The sequence below is a fragment of the Sinocyclocheilus grahami genome, unplaced genomic scaffold (genome assembly GCF_001515645.1).
Source record: "Sinocyclocheilus grahami isolate Dianchi unplaced genomic scaffold, SAMN03320097.WGS_v1.1 scaffold1241.1, whole genome shotgun sequence".
In the NCBI taxonomy this organism is placed as follows: Eukaryota; Metazoa; Chordata; class Actinopteri; order Cypriniformes; family Cyprinidae; genus Sinocyclocheilus; species Sinocyclocheilus grahami.
The window spans coordinates 182,508-207,718 of record NW_015506420.1 but is presented as its reverse complement, the minus strand read 5'-3'; the positions used below and the strand labels follow the sequence as shown (position 1 = coordinate 207,718).

At 37.7% G+C, this 25,211-nt stretch overlaps 1 protein-coding gene and 1 long non-coding RNA gene across 2 annotated transcripts in view; one reads left to right on the top strand and one right to left on the bottom strand.

Moving 5' to 3' along the window:
* Positions 1 to 25,211, bottom strand: part of LOC107568412 (glutamate receptor ionotropic, delta-2-like) — a gene marked incomplete at its 5' end in the record, with an annotated part of 188,150 nt that overhangs the window by 27,121 nt on the left and 135,818 nt on the right. The window contains 2 exons of the mRNA XM_016254389.1: positions 19,144 to 19,339; positions 23,072 to 23,210. Of these exons, the coding sequence (XP_016109875.1) occupies positions 19,144 to 19,339; positions 23,072 to 23,210 (335 nt within the window). The remainder of the gene's footprint in view (positions 1 to 19,143; positions 19,340 to 23,071; positions 23,211 to 25,211) is intronic.
* Positions 3,240 to 4,478, top strand: LOC107568415 (uncharacterized). Its single transcript, XR_001606750.1, has 5 exons — positions 3,240 to 3,502; positions 3,613 to 3,758; positions 3,862 to 3,976; positions 4,136 to 4,217; positions 4,329 to 4,478. It is a non-coding gene; the product is annotated as an uncharacterized lncRNA (long non-coding RNA).

The following is a 25,211-nucleotide window of genomic DNA, read 5'->3' as shown; positions in this document are numbered from 1 at the left end:
GATATTTTCCAAATGCGTTTGCCTGCTAGTCATCATATCCTGGGTTTCCAGCCACATATTTTTAATGTGAATTTTGAGATCATATTAAAAGTGCTGGATAGAAACACCAAGATGTGGATACAATTTCCAATATGTGCAGAAAAACTTTTTAATCAGTTTTAAATATGTAAAGACTACATGTGCATAAACAATGGAAAGATGATGGATTTACTGAAATTCTTAGATGCACATAAAAAAAAGGCAATTTTTGATACAATCTTTTTTTCTTGAACATGGATGAAAACATAGCAAACCATTCATTTGTAGCATTCATCAGACTGGTTTTGAGTTGCAGGGCAGAACATGTTGGATTTATGTGGTCAAGATGAAATATAACTGGTCATGTTCCCATTTGAAACAGTAAGAGAAAGATTTTTCCATTTATTCTAAAAGAAATAAACCCTTCTCTATTCTCCATTTCAGTTGTTAGTTTAAAACCCTTTTTATCAGGTTCTGACTCTAAAAGGTCAAAAGCATAAGAGGCTTCAGAGACCGTGCTCTAGAGAAATCGAGGAAGTGTGGAGAGAGGTCTGCTTCATTTGATGAAAGAGGACATTCCTGCTGAGTGATCTTCTCCCAGGACGACATTACTGAGAGCCAATCAGCTTTGTCTTCAGCTTTCCTGCTGAGACTTCTTCAAAAGGCCTGGGCTCAAGGTCCCAGAGGCCATCTTGCCAGCCACAAGACTTTGTACAGAACAGCCTGACTTCCATTAAGGTCGGCTTCGTTCTGTTTCGAGAATTGGTCCCAAGCGATAAAGTGGGCTCTCTTTCTTTTCTATCCGAGGCACTTATTCATTAGATCCATTTATGTTTAAAAGATCAATATTCTCTCAGATTATTTTTTAACCCATGATTACTGCCTTTACCGAAACATTTTCAAATGGATCTAAAATAAAAATATTAAATGCTACTTGCCTCAACTGATGTTGCTTATATAAAAAAGCAGACAAAATTCATCAATTCAAACTTTAACTGAGTTGAACTCGCTGTCGCAAGAAAAAATCATGAGGAAAAAAAGAGACAATTATATTTTAATTTATACTTTAAATTATATACTTTGCCTTCCTTTAGAGATGCAAAGTGGTTAGCAGTCATTTTAGGGTCTTGAACCAAAGTGCTGCTTAAAAAGGACAGTTCATTAAAAAAACTAAATTCTGTCATCATTTAAAGAAGATATTTTGAAGAATGTTGAATCTGATTTTGCCTATACAGCATTAATGGGGTCCAAACCAATGACTTTCAATGCATGGACAAAAATGAATATATAATACTAATTTAATTAATATATACAATATATCATTTTATCTCTCTCTCTGTGCCTCTGAGACAATATAAATGTCCAAATCTGCATGCAACAGAGAACCAGTGAAATACAGAGTTCTGGCATGAAACTCTAGATGGCGCAGTCCGATAGGTTTACTCAATCTGACCTAATGACATCATTATCACACGGCACAGCTGATTGGTTCTCTCCTGTATCGGTAGCCAATGAGCTCACTGCTCAACATTCAAATATATGACTAGTGCTTGCAGTAGCAGTTGCAGCTTGCTTCAGAAACCCTCCACCTTCCCCAGCTCCACCTGTATAGATCTGCCACGAGGTGATTCATGTATGCTATATGGAGTAATATTTCTTACATGCTCATAGCAGCATGTTGTGGATGTATTGGCAGTAGCAAGTCTTGGTACTTGCTCAGCCGCAGCAGCAGTGTAGCAGATCTTTTCTGCCAAGACCAAATACATTAACATTGTCATGTACATTACCATGCCAATCCCTCCGAGAGTTGACATGACAAAAATTAATTTTACATACAGAGAGCATTGAGGAGTATCATTGATTAGCAGTTTTCAGAGAGGGACAGCTGAACAACGATCTTCACTGGCTCTTATGTAGGGTACACTGAAAGCGCACACCCAGGTGGCCTGTGCACGAATGTGCACTCGATGAAGACAACATGGAGAGACACCAATATGTGACAACTTCCTCTCCTGTGTTTCCTCTCCTCTCTAATTGGCTTTGAGCTGTCATTAGTACCGTCTATCCTACAGAAAATGAAGGAAAAGCAATTAATAGTCCATCACAGACCATATGCAAAAGGAGTACCTCTTCCCAAAGACAGGATCTATAAGGGAGAGAGGAATAATTAGGCACAGATGTTTGAGAAACAGTCCAGGACAGCTCACTGAGCTAGAACTGAAATACTGTTGCTAATGGGATATGACATGAATCTTTATTTTTCACTCCTCTTTTTCAATCTGTTGTTTTGAAATATTTCAAATATGGTTCTTAACTCCTTAAAGACTTATCTAATGTGAAGAATAATGAGGGATATTTGCAAAAACTCTGGCTTTAAAGACCAGTCTCTATAAGTTGAAGAGATCTTGCTTTGCAAACCAGACCAAAACAAGCTTGTAAGATCACCTGATGCCACTTATTATTTCTTAAAGGGATAGTTCACCCAAAAACTATACTTCCAGCATCATTTACTCACCCTCATGTACTCTTAAAAAAAGGGTTCTTTGGGGTTCTATATAGAACCCTAGGGTTCAACTCAACTCCAAAGAACCCTTTATGCCAAAAAGGTTCTATATAAGGAGAAAGAACCCTTTTTGGCAAAAAAGGGTTCTTTGGGCTAAACCATGCTTTATGTATGGTTAGGCTATTTAAAATTATTATAGTACATTGTATTTGTGTTTTTATTTCAATTTTACGTTGACACACCTTTATTCCGAAGAAAATAAACTTAAAATTTACGTCTGCACTTTCAAGTTTAATAGAAAATAATTGCCACGTGATCCTGTACACTGAAAAAATGCGTAACATCTAAATTAACTGGTTTTACTTAGGTCTACTATCACTGAATCAAACTATTAATTTATATCAACAAACTGATCAGGTAGAAATACATGTGTACTAGCAGTGTATAGCAATCTGGACAATTGTATCTATTTATTAATAGGTACACGCTATAGTCTGCTATTTAATCAGCACACAAACATGATTGCAAGTTAGTTATCATGCCATGTAAGATGCTGTACAGCTCTTTTATTGACGAACAACATGCTCATATCGTATGGAGTTTCAGTGTTTCATTTAGATTCTAAAAGGCTATTCTTATAACTCATCCCTCCAAACAGATGCATAAAATTATCTTTGACATAAACGGCAAACAACTTGAATGTGTATTTATGCGCATTTCTGCCGCGCCTCTCGCGAGAGTAATCACTAATAAGCGTGCGAGCGCCGCTGTTTAAACTTCAACGGTTACGGTGCGCTCGGGACAACGACGATTACATTGGTAAGTGAGAAAATTAATTAATTGCAGCTTATTTCAATTACTTTTACCTAAACCCTTGTCATTTTTAGTTAGCCTAACGTTACACGTTTATTTCAAGAAGCTAAAAAGAAAAGAAAAGTGGTTTATCGCGTTGTCCAGGCCTGCGCAATTCTTCGCCGGGAGGTTTGTCATTTTTAACATGAATCCCTAAAGTATCTTGATAAAACTGTTGTGAATTGATCAATAATGCTGGCGAGAGTTCATGATATATCCTAATATTTTTTGCCCTGTAGATTGTATTGGACCTATATGTATAGGAAAAGATGAAACAAAGTTTCGGTCAAATCACCGTCTGCCAGCCGGTATAAACATGAATTCAAACTAAGAAGGACAAAGAGAGAAGCTGATGGAGATGTTAAAATTTTTTCTGTGAAGAACTGTGAGTATTTGTTGTTTGCAGTAGAGTAAAATATTATTATTTGTTTTGCTGAAGTAACGTTAATTGTATATTATTCTAAACACACTGTATTTTGTTGTTGTAGATGTTCATCTATCTCAGAGAGCACTTTTAAAGTTTTACCACCACCTTATCAGAGTGCTGAAAAGTGGAAGTCAGAGGAAACATGACCAACTTGCTGCAAAACAATAACACAAAAGGTACATTATTTATTTTCCCTCACTGTACGAACTTTGGGAAACTCATCAATCAGCTAACTGAAGTTACTGATATATATTCTTCTTCTTCTATTTTCCACATATTATCATGCAGGTTCTTATGATTAATTGATAAATAAATATTTTGTACTGTCACTGCAGGTCTGGACTATGGAGTGCATGCAGCCTTACTTGTTTGGTCATCTACATTCAGATGAAAACACCACACTCCTCTCTAATTCAAGTAAGTTTTAAGATTTAATTTAATTGTGAGAGATTCCTTTCTTTTCCCTGTTGTACTGTACTCTCTCCATAGGTCTAATAAATGTTTCTCTGACTTGTATCCTCATCTTAGGATGTCAAGCCTACTCATCGCAAGGAGAGTTAGCATCAAAATGGATGTGTCACTGACCAATAACACAGAGATGCCAGAAGTATCTGTTTGCTGTCTACTTTTTGTTAAGTACTATGGAGCATCCAAAAGCCATCACTCAGTTAAATTCAATCAGCACTATTTAGCTCTTCCCAGTGCTGAAATTGTCATGGGTCCTTTGTTTTTATTGTTTAAATGCTTATCTGAATGTAAAATGTAACATTTAATGCTTATAAATATAAAAACAATACTACTAGTTAGTCTTTTCTCTCCCTTTTCAGAAATGTGGTTCACCATCTTTCATGGGTTACAGAACTGGCAAAAGTTGCAGTATACAAAAAAAAGTCAGACTACTTGGTTTATAGGAGAATGTGGAGTAAATACTTGACATTTATTTAAGGTAAAGGGTAATGACCTGGTGGTGAGATGCAAAACAGGACTGTCATTAATATACTATCTGATGACTTTTTCACATTCTAATTTTACTTATGCATTTAATTGTTTGTAATTATTTTTGCAAGTCAACTTTCAATTTATTTATTTGTGCAAGTTAACTTTCAATAGTTTTTTTGTGGATTCTAGCAATCAACATATATTTGTGACTGACATGTTGGATGGGTGAGTAAGGTGGAGGGGGTTGAAAAAACAACATTTCTAAACTGGAGAGTGCTATTTTAGAGAGGTAAAAATAATTAAAAAAATGGATTTATGTTAATCCCTGTAACTGTTGCACTATGAATTGCTGTGTTATATATTGCTTGTCATTGTAAAAGCTAATAAAAGTGTCTTAAATGATCACACAACACCTTGATGTGTTATGCTTATTTCAGTTTTTCTAGTGATAAAGTAGCTATATGGGCTGTTTAAGTCTTAAAATGTAATTAAAATAAAACTAAAATTAAATCCAAAGAATAATCCCATAAAGGGTTCTATCTAGAACCTTTTCCCAGGCTACAAATAACCCTAAAGGGTTCTTTTGATTGAACCCTTAAAAAGGGTTCTATATGGAACCTTTTAGGGGTTCCATATACTGTTTGAAGCGCCTGATAGAACCTTTTCTTCTAAGAGTGTAGAACATAAAATAAAATATAAGAAAAAACACTGAGACATTCTTCATAATATCTTTTTCCATGTTTTCCAGAAGAAAGAAAATGACATGAGGAGTAAAGACCCTGTTCCAAAAACATAATTTCTTCCACTTCATCTACTATGCTATAATGAGATATTGTGAACTTGCAAAAAATTGTATTCTGTCAGAATATCAGCAGGGACCCCAAAATTAAAATTCTATCATCATTTACTCACCCTTATGTTATTCCAAACCCATAACACTTTGGCTATTCTTTAAACCACAAATTAAGATATTTTTTATAAAACCTGGGAGGTTTCTGTTCCTCCAGTCCAGGTAACCAAAATTAGAAGATTCAAAAAAGCCATAAAGGCCCCATAAAATAAATCCATAGGAATCAACCACTTTATCCCAAGTCTTGTGAAAAGATGTGATCACTTTATATTATAAACAAATTTAATGTAGGCTTTAATTTACATATGTGACCCTGGACCACAAAACCAGTCATAAGGGTCAATTTTTTGAGTAAATAAGCTTTCCATTGATGTATGGTTTGTTAGGATAGGACAATATTTGTTCGAGATACAACTATTCGAAAATCTGGAATCTGAGGGTGCAAAACATTATCTTTACTTAATATCCTAATGATTTTTGGCATAAAATAAAAATCAATAATTTTGACTCATACAATATATTGTTGGCTATTGCTACAAATATACTTGTGTGACTTACAACTGGTTTTGTGGCCTGGGGTCACATATAAACAGTAATCGTCACATAAACATAGAGCACACAAGAACCCCTTAGAATGTGACAATAGCACACACTACTGTCCACCATTAAATTAGTTCTGTATTGAAGATTAACCAAAATCTAATGAGTTTGGAACTACATGAGGGTGAGTAAATGACATAATTAAAATTTTTGGGTGAATTACCCCTTTAACGCCTTGCACAAACCAGCCAAAGACAATAGGGAGAAGGAAGGGAGTGAAATCAAGCTAGATTCAAAGTCGGTTCACCCTCCACCATGCCACACACCGGAGTACAAGCTCTACCTGCCAAGACTTGGACCACAGGTCATTTTCTGTTGAAAGGTTACTGTTCTAGTCCAGAAAGTAACAGTGCTCCTGGTCTTCTTAAGATTCTCTTAGTCTATTTGTGATGACAGCATGGATCAGTGGATTCATCTTGTCCATAGAGCAGGAAAATACAGGCTTCACTAAATCCCTGCAAAGATGCGAGAAAAAGCTGTCAAAAGTCCCTAGGAAACAGACATCCTGACATTCTTAGCACTCACTGATATGAGTGCACACATGTATGTCTTTGAACGCATGCATGCTCACAAACCCTGCTGTATAATCAGAGTGCTCCCCATTGCTCATGCGGCTGTCATCTGCAGCGCGCCATCTCTGGTTCTCCTCACAGTTGCGACATACACACTTCATGAAGCCCCTGTCCCCTGCATCAGGAGTGCCTGTGATGTGACATTTTATGCTTTTTACTCATGCTGAGATGACAAAGATATAGAGCTCCAGCAAGCCTGTCCTCTCACAACTGACAACACACTTTCTTCTGACTTCAGAATAATTTAAGGTCGCACACTCTGGCTCTGTTCCAAAACAGAGGGAGCTTCGTCCATAGGCAGTGTTTTAAGGTATAACAGGCACACACCAGATGTGAAGTCTGTTAGCATGTCGCTAAGTTAAAGGTGTGATCACCCCTGTTGAAAAAAAAACAGCATATGCTGGTTAGGCATGATTTAAAGCATGGTAGCTGGTTTGAGCTGGTTTAAGCTGGTCCAAACCAGTTACCAAAACATGCCTAACCAGCATATGCTTTTTTTTTTCAACATTAGCAAAATTTCACAATATGTGCAAAAAAAGTCCACTGTATATTGCCAATAGTGTATATAGTGATGCATGAAGCACAGCACTTTCAAAGTCACTTTCAAACCAAGCAGCTTTCTGTTGGTTATCGCGGCAAATTCATGAAAACCTTTCGCAATCTGCATAGGAAAATCTTCCATGCGCACACAAATTTCCAATCACATTGATTCCTATTGAAATAAGTGAATTTTGCCCATGAAAATTCACTGAACAATGGTAAATGTGACCACACCTTAAAGGGTTCATATGATGCGATTTCAATTTTTCCTTTCTCTTTGGAGTGTTACAAGTTCTTGGTGCATAAAGAAGATCTGTAAAGTTGCAAAGACTAAAGTCTCAAATCCAGAGAGATATTCTTTATAAAAGTTAAGAGTCAACCACGCCTACCTAAAACTGTTCGTTCCAACATGCCCCCACATATCTACGTCACGATGTGGTAAAATTTGCATAACACCGCCCAAATGCTCACGCAAAGAAAGAAGGCGTAACTTTTAGCCACAACGTTCTCAAGCCCGCCCGCCTCCGCTCACTCAAGCCCGCCAACCTCTGATCACTCTAGCCCACCGCCGCTCACTCAAGCCGGCCTCCGCTCACTCTAGGCCTCTGGCCTCTGCTCACTCCAGCCCGCCGTGTGTTTCGTTGTGAAAGCGAAACTACTTTGTGTTTGGCCTTCCAAAATAGGACATGACTAGAAATCAGTGGTTAAGCTGTATTTACAACACTGTTCCAGAACAGTTCAACCCAAATATTCAGATGTGTCCAGCGCATTTTATGGAGGACTGTTTCCTGATCCTGGAAGAATAGACTACAATGCAGGCTGTTCTGACTCACAGACTGTAAGTACGTTTTTTTATATTTAAAGAATTTGCCACTGACGATTCAAACGCGAGTTTTGAGCAGTGTAGAGTAGCGCTTGTTGTTTGTAATTTTTCCGATCACAAATGCAGACATGGCTTTATGTTTACGCGGTGCAATGCAACGCAACGCATAAAAAAACAGTATAAGTCATTATAATCCGTAATTATGTCCCCACTGGATGCAACAAATGCCTGGCTTATAATGGGTTTTAATGTTTATGTCTCGTCGCTCCGGCCGGACAGGGCATCACAGTATGGTAAGGGGCATAACATTTCCGTCACACGCTTGAGGTATTTGGCCAATCACAACGCACTGGATAGCTGGCCAATCAGAGCACACCTCGCTTTTCAGACCGATGAGCTTTATAAAAATCAACACGTTTCAGAAAGGCGGGGCATAGAGGAGAAACAATAATTTTGCAACATCATATGACCTCTTTAAATAGTGTGGTAGTCTAATATCCATACCAATACCTATATGACAAAAATCTGTGTAAAATATAATTTTTCCCATTACAATGAATTATTTTTTCATTCCTCTTTAGTTTTTAATAAATTATCAGTTTTCATTTATAAGCTTCATTTCTATTATCCTATCTGTGTTATTGGATTTATTTGTGTAAAGGGCTGTTCAAACCAAGGATGAAACTATAACCTTTTGGTAATTTTTCAAATTCCATGAGAATAGGGAAGTTTGCACCACAACTATAATGATAACAACACAGATGGAATGAATTTCAGAATGATTTATTTTATTTTATTTTTACAGTTGAACAATAAAAACACTGACAATCCGAATCCACCCAAATTGAAAGAGCTCTAGCCTTTAAAGATACAAATGATAACTGCAGCATGTATTTATAATAATTGTCTACTGGTGTGGAAAGAAATATATATTTATATAGTTATCTAACGTTACAGTCATTTATAGTTATCGCTCAAGGTGTGAAAGGGCCTTAAGACCAAAAAATTGGTAAAATAATGCCTCTGATCATTTTTTGCCAATACTCTTCAGTTTTTAATTAAATATGTTTATTTATAATCATAATTTCTTTCACATCATCCACCATATTGGATGGCACATGGTGCACAAAGCATTGCACATCCTCCATGTAATGCATTACAACAAGCTCAGTAAATAAATAAATCCAATATGGTGGATGAGGTGAGAGAAATGACAGTTACATATTTCATTAAAAAAAAGGGAAAAAAAGAGTGCTATCATGCATGTGCAATAATTTAATGCTTATTAGACTGTTGCTTATTAGACTGCGCTTTTAGCTTAGCAACATGCCATCAAACATTATTGGAACCGAGCTCCGGAGATTTGCGAAGAAATTCCTCTTGTTCGAGTCAACTGATCTCATAAAAACGGAATTAAACAACTCTAAATCATGAAGTGCATAAGCGTGTTGCGCAGGTAACTTAAGTCATAGATGTCAGATTTGGAAAAATTAGATCCGACTGGTACTTACAATGACAGAAAAAAGCAATAAGGTGTGTAACACACCAGCATTCACAATATGAGACAGTGGGAAAAGGTTTCACAGTGTCATTTGCGATTCAAGCCATGACATTACTGTCATTTTTTTCATAACCGTTGATACACACAAGCATACTCTTGTTTTCTAGGTAATGACAAATGGCTTGTGTGTATTCATGTGCATCGGAGTCTGGGTGAGTCTCAGGTAGTATTTCTATGAATAGCCGTGGTCATTTTCTAAGATATGTGCTGGCTAGACAGAAATATTTAGGACCACTACCCCTTTTCTACCTCTCCTTTCTCTACCTGTGATGTATTATTTTCTTTGCTTTCCAAAAGTCCATTAAGGCCTGGCGGTGGGCCATCTTGTCTCCCGCAGATAAAGATAAAGATGTGGTGGAGGGGTGCAGGGACAAACAGAATGAGAATGAGCGGGGCATCACTGGAGTTTACCTCGAAACACACACACACACACACACACACAGGTTTGTTTTTGTTTTTGTTTGGTTTACGGGGACTCTCCATAGGCGTAATGGTTTTTCTACTGTACAAACCGTATTTTCTATTGCCCTACACCAACCCTACCCCTAAACCTACCCCTCACAGGAAACTTTCTGCATTTTTAGATTTTCAAAAAAACTCATTCTGAATTATTTATAAGCCTTTTGAATTACGGGGACACTGAAAATGTCCTCATAAATCACATTCTCGTTGTAATACCTATGTCATACCCATGTTATTATACAAATTTGTGTCCTCATAAACACACACACACACACACACACACACAACACACACTCAATCTCAAGCTCTGCAAACACAAAGTCACTACAAAATGTATGCGGCTTCTGACACCTAGATAATGCCGCCTCGTCCTTTTAATTCATTAATTCAATAATTGAACTTTGTCTCCTAAAAAAACAAACCGAATAGAATGGCGGGTGGAGGGGCCATTCTCCTTCTCATGTCTCTGCAGGAATACAGAAGTGAAATTTAATGATCCAATTTGGGTCATCTTGCTGGCAGACCGGAGGGTTGTTGAGCTGAAGATTAAACTCATCCTTTAGAGGCTGTTTGTCTTTTGCTTTTTCTCACACTGATGTTTCGCCCTGAAAATGTATGCCCTCTGCATTAGTAACGTTCCCCTAATTTTTTTTTCCCCCATGTGGAAGTGCTGCTGTGTGGGCTTCTAAGCAGCTTTCCATTTCCCTAGTAATATAGCACATTTGTCATTAAGATTCACCGGAGTGACTTGTTAAGAGTCTGATTGAGAATGTTTATCTGCGTGAAGGAGAAACATCGTTCAGAGAAATGGCAATGTGAGCGCCAGAATTTACTTTTAAGTCAGTCGTTTCTACTTTGAAAAGGAAATTTCAGCCTTTTGTTGAGACAGATAACGGGGCCTAATTTCCTTTTAGATCAACCCTCCTCAATTTGCTCTTATTTTAATTCAAGTTTCGCTCATCGAATTGCTGTATATGGATACGGGTGCACAGAGAAGTCATATACATATCAGACCCCTTAAATACAGCTTCACAATTAGTGCCACCTCTTTTCTCCTTTTCTTTGCAATCCTCTTATCTTTTCTGAACACTTATCCTCTCTCTTTGGGTTCTTCTGTGTCTCTCCTCGGTCCGCCCCTTCTCTTGAAGCTATAACACCAGCTCATTCCGTCAGATGCCTTGCAACAATGCTCCACTAAATCTATCAGGAGGAAGAAGATAATTCTCGCCTAATTCCCGTTAAAGCAGCACTTTCATTCTCACCTTCCTCCTCCTCTATTTGTATCTTACCTGTGATGTCCAGTCTCAATTATCCTCCCTTCCACATTTCCTACACTATCATCTCTCTCACTTCCTAATTTGGTGTCCAAAGCTCTCTTTTTTTTCTGCGTTGTCTTTAGATTTCTCGCTCTCTCTGTCTGAGTGTTGTGAGTGGAGAAGGGTTCAGAGAGTTGCTGTAGTATAATATGACTAATATAAAGAATATTTACAAGGTGCTTTATTACATCAAAGAAGCAAAGAAGAGTTTATATGTAAAGCTATACTTGTCAGGGTCAGTAAAATTTCTTTCTTTCTTTAAACAAATTGCTACTTTTATTCAGCAAGTACACATCAAATTGATCAAAAGTGAGAGTATCTTTACAATGTTACAAAAGATTTCTATTTCAAATAAATGTTGTTCATTTAAATATCTTATTCATACTGGAATTTTTTTTTATATATATATAAAGTTTGCAAAAAACAACTGTTTTTGACATGGATAATAAGAACTGTTTCTTGAGCAGCAAATCAGCACATTAGAATGATTTCTGAAGGATTGGGTGACACTGAAGACTGTAGTAATGGCTGATGAAAAATCATTCACAACATTACTGTTTTACTGGAAAATATTTTGAAGAATGTGTGTAACCAAACAGTTGATTGACCCCATTGATTTTCACAGTATTTTTTGTCCATATGGAAGTCAGTGGGGTCCATCAACTGTTTGGTTACACACATTCTTCAAAAATATTTTCTTTTGTGTTCAACAGAAGAAACAGATTTGGAACAATTTGATTTTAGCAATGATTATTTTAGCAATGATAGTTGGACAAAAGTGTTTTAAAAAATATATAGTTTAAGTCCAATTTAAATAAAAATTTTCAAACACATTTAGAGATCTGACATCTGACATGTTACCAACAGCACAGAGCTTCAGTGACCTTTTTACTCACTGTCGATTAATTTGCATCAATTTAATCACTGTCTACACAGTGTAACCACTAAACATTCTCTTACTGCACACTACTGTTTTGGATCTAAATTAGAGTTTAATGCAGCTAATAAAACACTCTCAGTTTCTTATAAAAATGAGATTAACACAAACACATTCACACTGCCATTACCCAAAGGTCTAAATATCTGCAAATCAACAAAAGCAGTTTCTTGTGATAAGTGGTGAGCAGGTGCACATGATGAGCGGCGTGACTCTAAACACAGTTCTACGCAAACAGCAGCTCTTTTTGATCTTCGTCGAAATTTCTCAAACGCGCAAAGCAGGTGTTAAAGAGTTTTAATCTTTCCCACAGAGCAGGCCTCCTCATGGGTTCACATTGCCTCAGCTGGTGATGACTCAAATCTCATCATTACGCTTTCTAAACAATCACCGTCCGACTTTTGTTTTGTGCTGTTTGGTGTGACAACACGCTAATGAGCAAACGAAGAATGAAATGAAAAATAAGTGTTTGTGTAATGAGAGGAGAGTGGCTCTTTGTATAGCGGTTGTGTGAATCTGGGGAGGGAAGAACGAACGAAGCCACTCATTAGTTGCCCTCTATAATGAGAATTCGCTTTAAAAAAAACTATTTCACCCAAATGTGAATACTTCGTCATCACTGACTTACCCTCTGGTCGTTTCAAATCTATATGACCTTTTTTCTTCTGTAGAAAACAACAACAAAGTAAGTTACACGGATGTAGATTGCCAAAGTTCTCCCTTGACTGTTCAACAATATTATCGATGAGGGCGCCACTCTCTCAGTGTGGGCTGCCAGCGTTATGTCCCAATCGGGAAAGGCAAAGGCAATGTTTGTGAATACGACACTTATCGTCCGATCCGCCTGCTCTGCCACGCCATGAAGATATATGAGCGTGCAACTGATGCCAGTCTCTGGAAGATTGTCTCCATCAGTCCCAATCAGTGTGGATTTGATGCATTTGACGCGATCCACACCATCACTATGCTGCTGGAGAGGCACCAGGAAAAGAACCAGTGAGAACACATGGCCTTTCTTGACCTTGAGAAGGCATTCGATCGCTTGCCCCTGGACCTCATCTGGCATTCCCTCCACTCTCACAGCACCCCCTGAACCAACTCCTCTACACCAACACCACCAGAGTTGTCCGACACCCCACTGGCCTGTCCGAACGGTTCCAAATCACCGTCACCGTACACCAGGGATCTGTCCTCTCCCCGCTCCTGTTTATCCTTTGCATGGACACGGTGGATATTCAGGCATCTCAACCCTGGTCCCTTCTATTCACCGATAATATCTTCCAAGCTGACGAAAGCCATTGTGGGCTTGAACGTCAAGTGCAAGACTGGAGTGAGTGGCTGGACATGCACGGATTGTGCCTCAACATCAAGAAGTCTGAGAACATGGAGTGCGGGCCCCAAACAGATGGGACGATCAGAGTTAGAAGGCAGCCACTGAACAAGGTCACCGAATTCAAATATCTCAGTTCGCTCTTTAGGAGCGACAGCAACTCCCTCTGCGATGCCTGTGCCAACACGGGTTGGCTCAAATGGCGACAAGTTACGGGCATTCTCTGTGACCACCAAATGCCCATAGCACTCAAGGGCAAGATCTACAAAACCGCTGTTTGCCCAGTCGCAATGTGGGGTTCTGTGTCTTGGCCAGCAACCATCAAGCACGTGCAGACCCTCCACGGTATGGAGATGAAGATGCTTCACTGGTCCTTCGAGCTTCATGCAACTTAACCGTGTTACGAACGAAGATGTCTGAAGGCGCATGGGTGTGGCGCCCATAGTCAACAAGATGCGCAAAGCCCAACTCGTTCCCATCAGAGGTAGCGATGATACAGTGGTGAAAATGGCCTACCATCTACCGATGGCCGAAGAAGCGGTGGCTCGATCATCAGGCGGAGGACACTGTGCACAGTTAATATAACCCTGACAATGCCCTGGACTGAGCCAAGTGGTGAAAGGCGTGCAAATAAGCGGATCCTGCACCAACGTGGGACACATGCTAGGATGAAGACTATTTTTACTGTATATTTAATCAAAGAAATGCAGCCTTGATAAACACTAGGTATCTATCAAAAACAATTTTACTGACCTTAAATATTCGATCAGTAGTTCATTGTAAGTCAACAGAGAAGAGCAACAAGTAAGAGAAGGCATAAAGGTTTGGAATGACATGATGGTGCATAAATAATGACAGAACTTTGATTTTTTGCATAATCTGCCTTCCTTCACATCTACCTCCTTTTTTCTTCCATCTCCCTCTGTGCCTGAGTCGTCTTCACTCTCTCTGCTGTGTCTTGCCCTCAGTTGCTTCTACCTATCTCTCTTGGGCGATGGACATGCTGTCCATATAAGCCTTGGATAATGAAGTCTGTGTATGGTGAAATATGATTGAAATCCTTTTAGTGCTGGCTTATATCGACTCTCTTGTATGCAGTCAAAGGCACCTCTCTCTCTCCTCCTCCACAACCCTCCTGCGCCACACCCCTCCCGCTCTCCTCTTTCTATCATGTTTTGATGTCAACTAATGGTCTATGTACAAAATTCTCCTTCGGTGGGTATTGAGCTAGACATAATGTGGATATCTCATCTCATGACCTGAAAAATGTCTTCCTAGGACGCAGACTTTCTCATGTCCTTCTGCGAGTTCTACAGTTTCCAGACGAAAGCCTCCTTTATACTTTCACATTTGCTGGAGATGATTTACTTGTCATGGACTGGAAAACAGACTGTTGTAATATGACTTTGCTTAAGATCAAATCATTTAAAGAAAAGGATGCAATATCATTGGAAAATATTCAGAAAGGTAATAGTACAATAAAAAAGGAAATTCTCTGGAAATTATCCAATACCGGACAAATTAAAACAATGTAAAAAAGTTAATTTAATGTAATAACAGTATAATATGTAATAAAAAGTATTTTTTCCCCCATCTCCCATAGTTACTTAAAAAATTTTTTTTTTACCAAGATGACAGTCATGGCAACTTGATATTCTACGTTTAGCCATTTATTTAAAATAGTTATTAAAGGGGTCATATGATGCTGCTAAAAAGAACATTATTTTGTGTATTTGGTGTAATGAAATGTGTTTATGCGGATTAAGGTTAAAAAAACACATTATTTTCCACATACTGAACATTATTGTTTCTCCTCTATGTCCCGCCTTTCTGAAACGTGTTGATTTTTACAAAGCTCATCGGTCTGAAAAGCGAGGTGTGCTGTGATTGGCCAGCTATCCAGTGCATTGTGATTGGCCGAATACCTCAAGCGTGTGACGGAAATGTTACGCCCCTTACCATATTGTGATGCCCTGTCCGGCCGGAGCAAAGAGACAAAAACATTAAAACCCATTATAAACCAGGCATTTGTTGCATCCAGTGGGGACATAATTACGGATTATAATGACTTATACTGTCTTTTTACGCGTTGCACTGAGTCCCGTAAACATAAAACCATGTCTGCATTTCTGATCGGAGAAATTACAAACAACAAGTGCTACTCTACACTGCCCAAAAAACTCGCGTTTGAATCGTCAGTGGCAAATTCTTTAAATATAAAAAACTTACTTACAGTCTGTGAGTCAGAACAGCCGGCATTGTAGTCTACTCTACCAGGATCAGGAAAAAGTCCTCCATAAAATGCGCTGGACACATCTGAATATCTGGGTTAAACTGTTCTGGAACAGTGTTGTAAATACAGCTTAACCACTGATTTCTAGTCGTGGAAGGCCAAACAAAGTAGTTTCGCTTTTACAACGAAACAGCGTCACACGGCCTTGAGTGAGCGAAGGTCGGAGGCCTAGAGTGAGCCGGCGGATTCGGTGAAGGAGCATCCGGCGGGCTTGCGGCAACCACATGTGACGACCTCGGGCGATCCACAGCACGAAGTTGAGGTATTTCCTCAGCGACCAGCACGGATCAGCTCCAGGCATGACGAAGCGGATATCGTCCTCTTTTGGAAGGCCAACCAAAGTAGTTTCGCTTTCACAACGAAACACACAGCGCCTTCACGACATGGCGGCGGCGGCAACAACAATACTACAGTGAGAATAAAAGTTACGTCTTCTTTCTTTGCGTGAACATTTGGGCGGTGTTATGCAAATCTTCCCAAAATCGTGACACGAGACATGTGGGGGCGTGTTAGAACAAGCCATTTTAGGTAGGCGTGGTTGACTCTTAACTTTTATAAAGAATATCTCTCTGGATTTGAGACTTTAGTCTTTGCAACTTTACAGATCTTCTTTATGCACCAAGAACTTGTAACACTCCAAAGAGAAAGGAAAAATTGAAATCGCATCATATGACCACTTTAAGGACATCAATTCAATTCAAAGAGGAAAAAAATCCATACTAACTGTTGCCTTCTTTTATCAACTTCAGTTCTAGAGACACCTCATTTTTTACACTTTATAAGACCTGCGAAAATTCATGAAACACATTCATATTGAGTGAAAGTATTAATGTTTTGCAATGTGGGTGAAAATGTGCCATAAAAATAGAAATCTTGTATGCTCTGCTCATGAATCATGAAAGCATCTTCCTTAGCAGTGAAATGAAATTCCCAGTCTGCTCCGATTATTGAAAAATGAGACAAACAGGGGCTCTCAGCATTAGCACATGACTAGCTCAGAGAAGAGATGAATACAATTGAGAATAAACATGGTAAATATTTGCTGGGGAAATCAGAGCAGATGTTTGTCCAGTGTACCAGATACTCCTTTATTATGGATCTCACAAGCTGCGACAAGTCCTGCTGTTACACAATGAATTCTGCGGCTGTTCTTTGATTCTTTAAAGGGATAGAAAAATGAAATTCATCATCATTTACTGACTGTCATGTTGTTTCAAAACCTTTACTTTTTATTTTATTTTTTTTACCTGTAGAACACAAAAAGTCTTATATACAGAAGAATGTCCAAGCTGCTCTTTTCTATATAATGAAAGTGAATGATGAAAATGCTTTTTTTCAAAGCATTTTTTTTATTTTTAAGCAATATTTTCAAGACATTACGTTTAGTTCACCAAAACAAAAAGATACAGTATGGTTTCAGAAGACTTCAAGTAAGTTATATGGGCTACTTTATGGTAATTTTTAAGCTTGACAGTACCTGTCCTCCATTCACTTTCACTGTATGCAATATAAAAGCTCAGATATTCTCCGATGTTGTTCCATGGAAGAAAGTCAATGAGTAAATGGTGACAGAACTTACTTTTTGGCTGAAAATTCTAAGAAGAACATTTGCCTGTGCTTACAAAGTGTCTGCAAGGCTATTTATGTAATTAATGAGAAGAGAAAATGTCACAGTGGCAGAAAGGCTTCTGTTTCACTTTTCTCCACTTGTTATTTGTTGTGTATTCTTAAACACTTTATTGTCGTAGAGTACATAATGTGCAACTATTTGCCAAAAGTCAGTTCATGATTTATTTTAAGATCATCGTTTTTCTGTTTTCTGCATATAAAAAGTGTGCCAAAAAGTCAACATTGTCTCAGCTGGGAATAGAATTCATTTAAAGTCAATATTGCATTTAACAACACATATAACTGTTTCACCTCTGCAGAGTTATACAAAAATGTTAAATGCTGTGGGAGGCTTGAAGATACAGTTCACCCCAAAAATGAAGATTCTGTTATCATGTACTTGCTCTCATGTCATTCTAAACATGTATGGCTGACGATAGAAGATATTTTGAAGAATGCTGGCAACCAAACCAATTCAATCCCATTCCTGACATACATTGCATTTCTGTTCATACTATGGAAGTCAATAGGAACCAAAACAGTTTGGGTACTGACATTCTTCAAAATATCTTCTTTTGTGTTCCACAGAAAAAGTCAGTCATACAGATCTCAAACAACATGAGGGTGAGTAAATAATGATAGAATTGGGTTTGACTATATTTGGGTTGACTATTCCTTTTAATATGGCTTTTATGATGTCAACTGAAGGATTACTCAAAGTGAACATTTAAAATATAAGGCCAGTTTAGCATTTTAAACTAAAACGTTAAAATAATTTATAATCAAAATATTTAAAGATTATACATTTTGGTGCACAATTGCTTGCAAAAATACAAAAGCAGAAGCACGTCTTATAAAATCAGTTTAGGTGAAAGCATCAGTTAAATGGCTGAAATGTAAATCACGTCATGGTCATAAATACTGAGAGAAACTCCAGGAGTCAGTCACAAGGGGGCGCTCTGAAGCCTACATGCCACAGAGGAAGACAGGCAGGCGAGACAGAAGAGGCAAAGGAAGGAGAGGCTAAAGGAGGGTGACGCTTCTGGCAAGACAGAGGTGTCACCTTGTCATACAATATTTAACCGAACACCTGTGAGATGATATCACATTAACAAAACACTCTAGTCAGCCATTTACTCTTTAGTATTCTCACAAGATCTGAAGGCGGCGCAGACCCTCTGCCTTCATACTTCACTCGCCTACCAGCCTTTTTAATTGCAGCGCTCAAGCTCGTTTAAAATTCCAAATGAAAACACGCTTGGAAGAGAGGAATAAAAAATCGTGGGTTAACAAATAAGGCATTAACCCGCACCTAATTAGTATGGGAATTCGGTGGGGGAATTTTCAGAGTTAAATCACTCATAACTCAAGCACCATTAAGCCACATTAGTGCATTTTTGCTTTGATATCTCTATTCAGAGAACATTAGCGCTATCTTCACAAACCGTTGCTTAGTTAAGCACCGTAATTAGATTAATGGTGGCGGCAGTCATAGCGCCCGGAGCACCCTACCTTCCGGATGCCTTCTTTCGATTCCTCCACGTTGTTTTCGGCTCCTCCAGTCCGGTTGATCATCCTCCACATCTGCGAGTACATCGGGTCCCTCTCGAAAGGGTTCATGCCTTTACTGCGGACCTGGTCGTAGACGGCCGAGTCCAGAACCGTGCCGTACGGCAAGTCTGTCTGCTTAGCCAAATCCTGCAGAGACCTGAAGGGGAACATTGAAACATATTACAATCGGAAATTTTGAGAAACAACATTATTGGGTTGATGCCTGGGGGTGTAATAATTTAACAATTAAAACATTATTTGCAAAATCTACAATGTGGATGCATGAATACCCACGTTTCAGCTTAATAGTACCAGTGCAAGTGAGTATAAATCCATCAATCAGCTTTGTTGCGCAGACGCTCACCCACTTATATTATGTCGAATACTGTTTATTAAGCAATTTGTGTTAATATCTTACATCTAATTAAAAGTTAGCCAACCAAGGGGCAGTAATTCCCCGCAGTAATATTTATATTAAGCAAATAATTGGAAAACACAATAAAGATGAAGGCTTCTCTGTTTCCCCTCACGCCGTGATCAAAATACTGCAGTTCATCAAAGCGTTTCATTAAGTCTCGCTTCATTTAGAAAACTGATAATGATACAAATTAGTGCTTTTGTAATGTGTTAATATTCAACATGATTAACTCTATAGTAATATTTCTATACATTTGAGCATCATGTCAATGACAGCAGAAAGCGTGGGTTGGTGCCACTGAGATTCCAGCAGATAGTTGGACCGACCTCTAATTTATCAAATATTATTACCAGACAGCTGTCGTCTTCTTCTAGTACTTAACTCCGCTAGCACCTTTTGAAGGTTTAATGAACTTGCCAACAAATGTTAATCTTTTATTGCTCCCAATTAATCTTGGCACTTAATCCCCGCCCCTCCCTAAGAATTGTAGTTATGTGTCGGGTGTCGTTTGCATGGAGAATTGCCATAAAATGACCCGTGAGAACCCTGCAGTACTATAAAATGCCACTGAAGGACTACTGAAAAACACTGGTCCGTTCAGTGAACTTTTGCTTTCAATGCTAATGTAAGTCCTTTGTCTTTGTGTTCTACTCTGTGGGTCACTGTGCACCTAATATAGAAGCACTAAAAGCAGTTTTCTCTCCCGTGTCGACATATTTCTTATTAAAATGTAAACGTTTGAAGTTTTTGAAGTAGCTAATAGGCTTTTGTTGTCCCAATCATAAATTATGATTTGCTACTTGTTATAGTCAGCCACCTCATCCTACACAATCTTTTTAAACTTCTAAATTCTGTTAAGAATAACAAATCATAAGACACAGATAATACAGTTTAGAGAATGGTATATTAAATACTACTATTACTACTACTAATAATATTAATACATGTTTTTAATGAATAATAATAATAATAAGCTTTAAGGTAGTGCTTATAATATAATAGATTTGCAATATAATATATATACTAATATTTAAACGTTTGGGGTCAGTAAGAATTTATTTTTTAAGAAATGAATTATTTTATTCCGAATGCATTCAACTGATCAAAAGTAATTTACATTTAAAGACATTTACAATGTAACAAAAATTATCTTTCAAATTAATGCTTATCTTTTATCTTTTATATTCTTTTCTACTTTGTTAATCAAAGAATTTTGACAAAAAAAAAAAAACAACAACTATTTTTAACATTGACTATAAGAAATGTTTCTCGAGCAGCAAATCGGTATTTTAGAATGATTTTTGAAGGATTATGTTACACTGAAGACTGGAGTAATGATACTGAAAATTCAGCTTTGCCAACACAGCTTTTTACTTTTTTTTTTACAGTTATTTTTTAGCATTCTAGAGAAAATCTGGAGAAAATCTGTGCAGGATGAGTCTTCAATATTTTACATGTGTTTTCCTGAAAGAGAAAAACTGCATATTTTAAAAGCATCCATCTACGTTTATGAGTACACTAGCATATAGATGTCCTCACAGTTAAAAACCATGCACTAAAAGCCAGAAAATGAGGTCTTCAAACAGGGTCAGGGTTGAACAAGTAGACTGACTGTTGTAGATTGCCTAGGTTGCAATATTTATAGATTCAGTTGACTGCAGTTAAATCCATCTCGGTCATTTTTAATACTAGCGGAACATTTGCAATGTGGCAATGAGTTCTTGTTGCTGCAAAATTCAGTTAGCCTCAAGAATAGCAATCTATCTGTGTATATGCTTTTTCACACCCTTTATAGGTGACCATCTGGCGGCATTCAAATGCTATGGCCGCTTAGCTGATCTCTTTGCTTTGCCCAGGAAAACTGTCATCTATGGCACAGAGTGACTGTGAATAGCCAGACCGCAGGCAAACTGGCATGGCTAGCAAACTGAGAGTGCAGAAAAAAAATGTAAATCTCGAGAAGCCTGTAGCCTGGCCCTCCTTCACCTTCACAGATGGATGCATTTCACAGCCATGTTGAAAACCGACACGTATGGAGCCGCATTGAACAATCTGTTTCTTAAACCATTTTTTTTTTAACTTCTAAACCGATTTAACAATATGCATGAATATTCAAACACGCTTCCACACAAGGGCACATTGTAATGCATATTTAAACATTAAGGCTGCAGTAGAGTCTTTAGTACTTTTCTCTGTTAAAAAGGCAAATTGGATGGCATTTTCATGCTGTTTTGAGATAAAAGTGAACATCAGTGACGTGTTCCTTTTTTTTGCTAAGCTGTATTACATCCAGCAAATCAGTGGCACGGTCTTGCAAATCATTCAAAACAATAGCAATCAGCGCAAACAACATCCATCTGAAGTGTTTTTCCTCACTCACAAGATGATAAATCCTTTCTCTAAACGTCTACAGCAGAATCCGAGCCATCACTGTGCCAGCATGTACAAAAGTAAAACAATCATTTTCCACAGTTGCGGGCATTGATTCGTGCTTTTGATACTTACCTCAGAATTCAGATGCGCTGAAAAAGTTTCACACAAATGCATTCGATATCAAATAAGTACTAAGCAGAATTTGTTGTTTTTTGATGCTTGACAAGATTCGTCACCAATTATACATCCACCCGTCACATAAAAAAAAGTTGTTTTTTTTACTAGTATTTATAGAAATGACATATTCCTGACTTCTGAAAGCTAAAAATAGAAGGCCATGATCTTCATAACGTGAAGAGCAGCAGCCGTTCTGGTTTAAAATGTACAACCTCATCACCATTTAAATGTATTTTAGAAATACACTTCAAAAATCACCGTTTCAAAATGGAAAAAGGAGCGTTTCCGTCACTGTGCACTCAACCAGGCGGTTAAATGAATCACTGGTGCAGAGACGTCTGACGTCATTCTCACTAGAATGATAGATCTAATTTGTGCCACAGGATATTAAAACAGGGAGTTTGCATGCCCCTAGGAGATCTTCTACACACACACACGCACAATGTCAGGTTCACAACTCGCTTCTGGGTAGTAGAAATTTTTGAAAGTAATAGTAAATGGTAAGGTAGGTAGGTACACACACACACACACACACACACACACACACACAAGTTAACTGATTTGTGAAGCAGGAGCACCATGAAACCTGTATTGAGGTCTCATGAGTATTTATATACACACAGTCTGACTGAAAACACCTTTTGTGTCTGGTCTATATTAGACACATTTTTGTTGCCTAAGAACAGGACAGACATTTTCTCTGGAAGAATGCTGCTCAATTAATACCGTTCCTATCCAAACACAACAAAAGCCAGAAAATCCTATCTTTGTTAGTGATGCTTAAACTACACAACAACATATTTAACTGAGATGAAGATCGAAAGCTAAAGAAAGTTGTTTGTTGTTTTGTTATTGTGCGGATGATTACAGTGTTTGATGCTAGCTGCAAGAGCGACACTTTGAATAAATGTGTGCACTCACTGAATGGAGTTCTCGATGCGGGAGATGGTGAGGAAAGCAGCCAGATTTGCCGTGTAGGAGGAGATGAGCAAAGGAGCAAAGAGCCACCAAACCCCCATCATCATCCTTGTAGCCAAAGTCGTGTAGGGCACCTCACCACCTGTAGAGGAACAGAGGAAAAGAGCAAAGAAAAAAGGCTGATGATTGTGCTATCTTTGAAATTACATCAGACGTGTGATCTTTCAAAATATCTTTTAAATAAAGACCAATTTGGCAGCCAAATCTAGTTTAGTTAATCATATGATGGATCAAAAGAGTCATTCTGGTGACAGTTTTGCAAAATTTGAAGAATATTTCAAAAAGGCAAGTAAATTATGATTCAAAACTTAATTCAAGATATATACTCTAATTATGTTTGTATATTTAATGAGATAATATATAATTAATATGTTCAAATGTTTAGCATTTTATAATACACATTTAATAATCTATATTACATCTATATCATTATTCTCTTTTGGGTGCTCTCACTGAAAATATATCAGAAATATAACAGAAGAATATATTAGATATATACATATAAACATAACATATCTTGTATGTTTCGATTTTTGTAAAATAGGATAAAAATACTGATTAGTTTGTTTTTTTTGCATTGTAAACAATGGCAGTGAAATAATAATAAAAAATATGTCATGTTCGTCCCAAGCTATTTGTATTGTTAAATGCATCGTTATATTTCTGTATGTAGCTTGAATAAAAAGGGCTTCATCTTTAGTAGTGCAGTACTCTGACAGCCTGAAAACAAATGGAGGTATCCGAGTGTGCAAGATCCAAACAACTGAGACTTTAACGATGGAAAAAACTCCATTAGAGTCAGACAAAAAAGGCCATCAATTGTAATGTCAAATCTACATTTCCCTAGTCACCACAGTCAGAGCAAAATCACGTCTGTTTATTCTGCATTTCAGATCCCTGCTAATTCACCAGCAAGAAAAGACAGCGGCTCCTCTAAAAGTACTGCATACCACAATAATGATGGATCTGCACAATTCAAGGCTAGCAGCAACACTGAAAACTGTTAAAACAATTTGTCCCATCTATCCTCGTGGCTTCCCGTATCATTCCAGCCTTGTGTGGTAAGTGCCAAGCATTTCAGCACTCAATAAGGTATCTGACAACTCTCTTTCTGTAGGGGGTCCACTGAGATGAGCTGTCTTATTAAAGAAAGTTTTTAGATGACTCACATACATACGTCCCGCAGGCTGTGTATTCTCTGCTCCACACAAACTTTTGCAATTTTAATTTCAGCAAACAAGTCCACGAGAGCAAGTTGGCCCACTCATTTTTTTATAATCAACAATCTTGGGTTATCAGACTTTAAGGTTAGGGAGGTGTCCTATTTAAAGGGCACTGCTTCCTTCATCTGCTATGTAAACCTCAGAGATTTTGGACTTCAAGTTAAGCAAATGTCAGTGAATACCCAACAAGCTTCTTTCAGCTGACTCTATACTAGTAATTTGCTAAGAATAAATCACTAAAGGAATTAAACCATCCATCCATCTATCAAAGTTTTATGAAAACAATTCAACAAATACATCAGTAAACTATTATAGAAAGTTTATAATTACACATTTGAGTGATTCTGAGAATGTAAAGTTGTTGAAAAATGGATAAAGTAAATCAATCAATATTATTGGCTCTAAACGTTCATGCACAAAATTATTAAACCCCTAAAAGTCACATTTTGTGCATAATCTTTTAAAACACTGCCTGTAAGTGCTTAGAAGCTTCTGTGAAAAAGTCTTTGTTTTTTTAATGTTCTCACTATTTTCTTTAAATTCCACCAAATATTTTCAGTGACATTTAAGTTTGAAGACTGAACAGGCCAGTTAAGAACATTCCATGACTGATCCCTGAACCAAACTTCAGTAGATTTGGATGTATACTTTGGGATGGATGTCCTGCAGGAAAGTCCATTTATCATCAAGCTTTAGTTTCTGCACCGAAGGCATCACAATATTTGCCAAAATGGCTTTATACGTCAAAGAATCCATTGTCTATCTGATTTTAGTTTTTACATAAAAAGTACATGCGTCCTTCAGGCAGAACTGATTTTTTAATAATGAAACGTTAGTTCCTAAATAAAATGAGGTTGAAA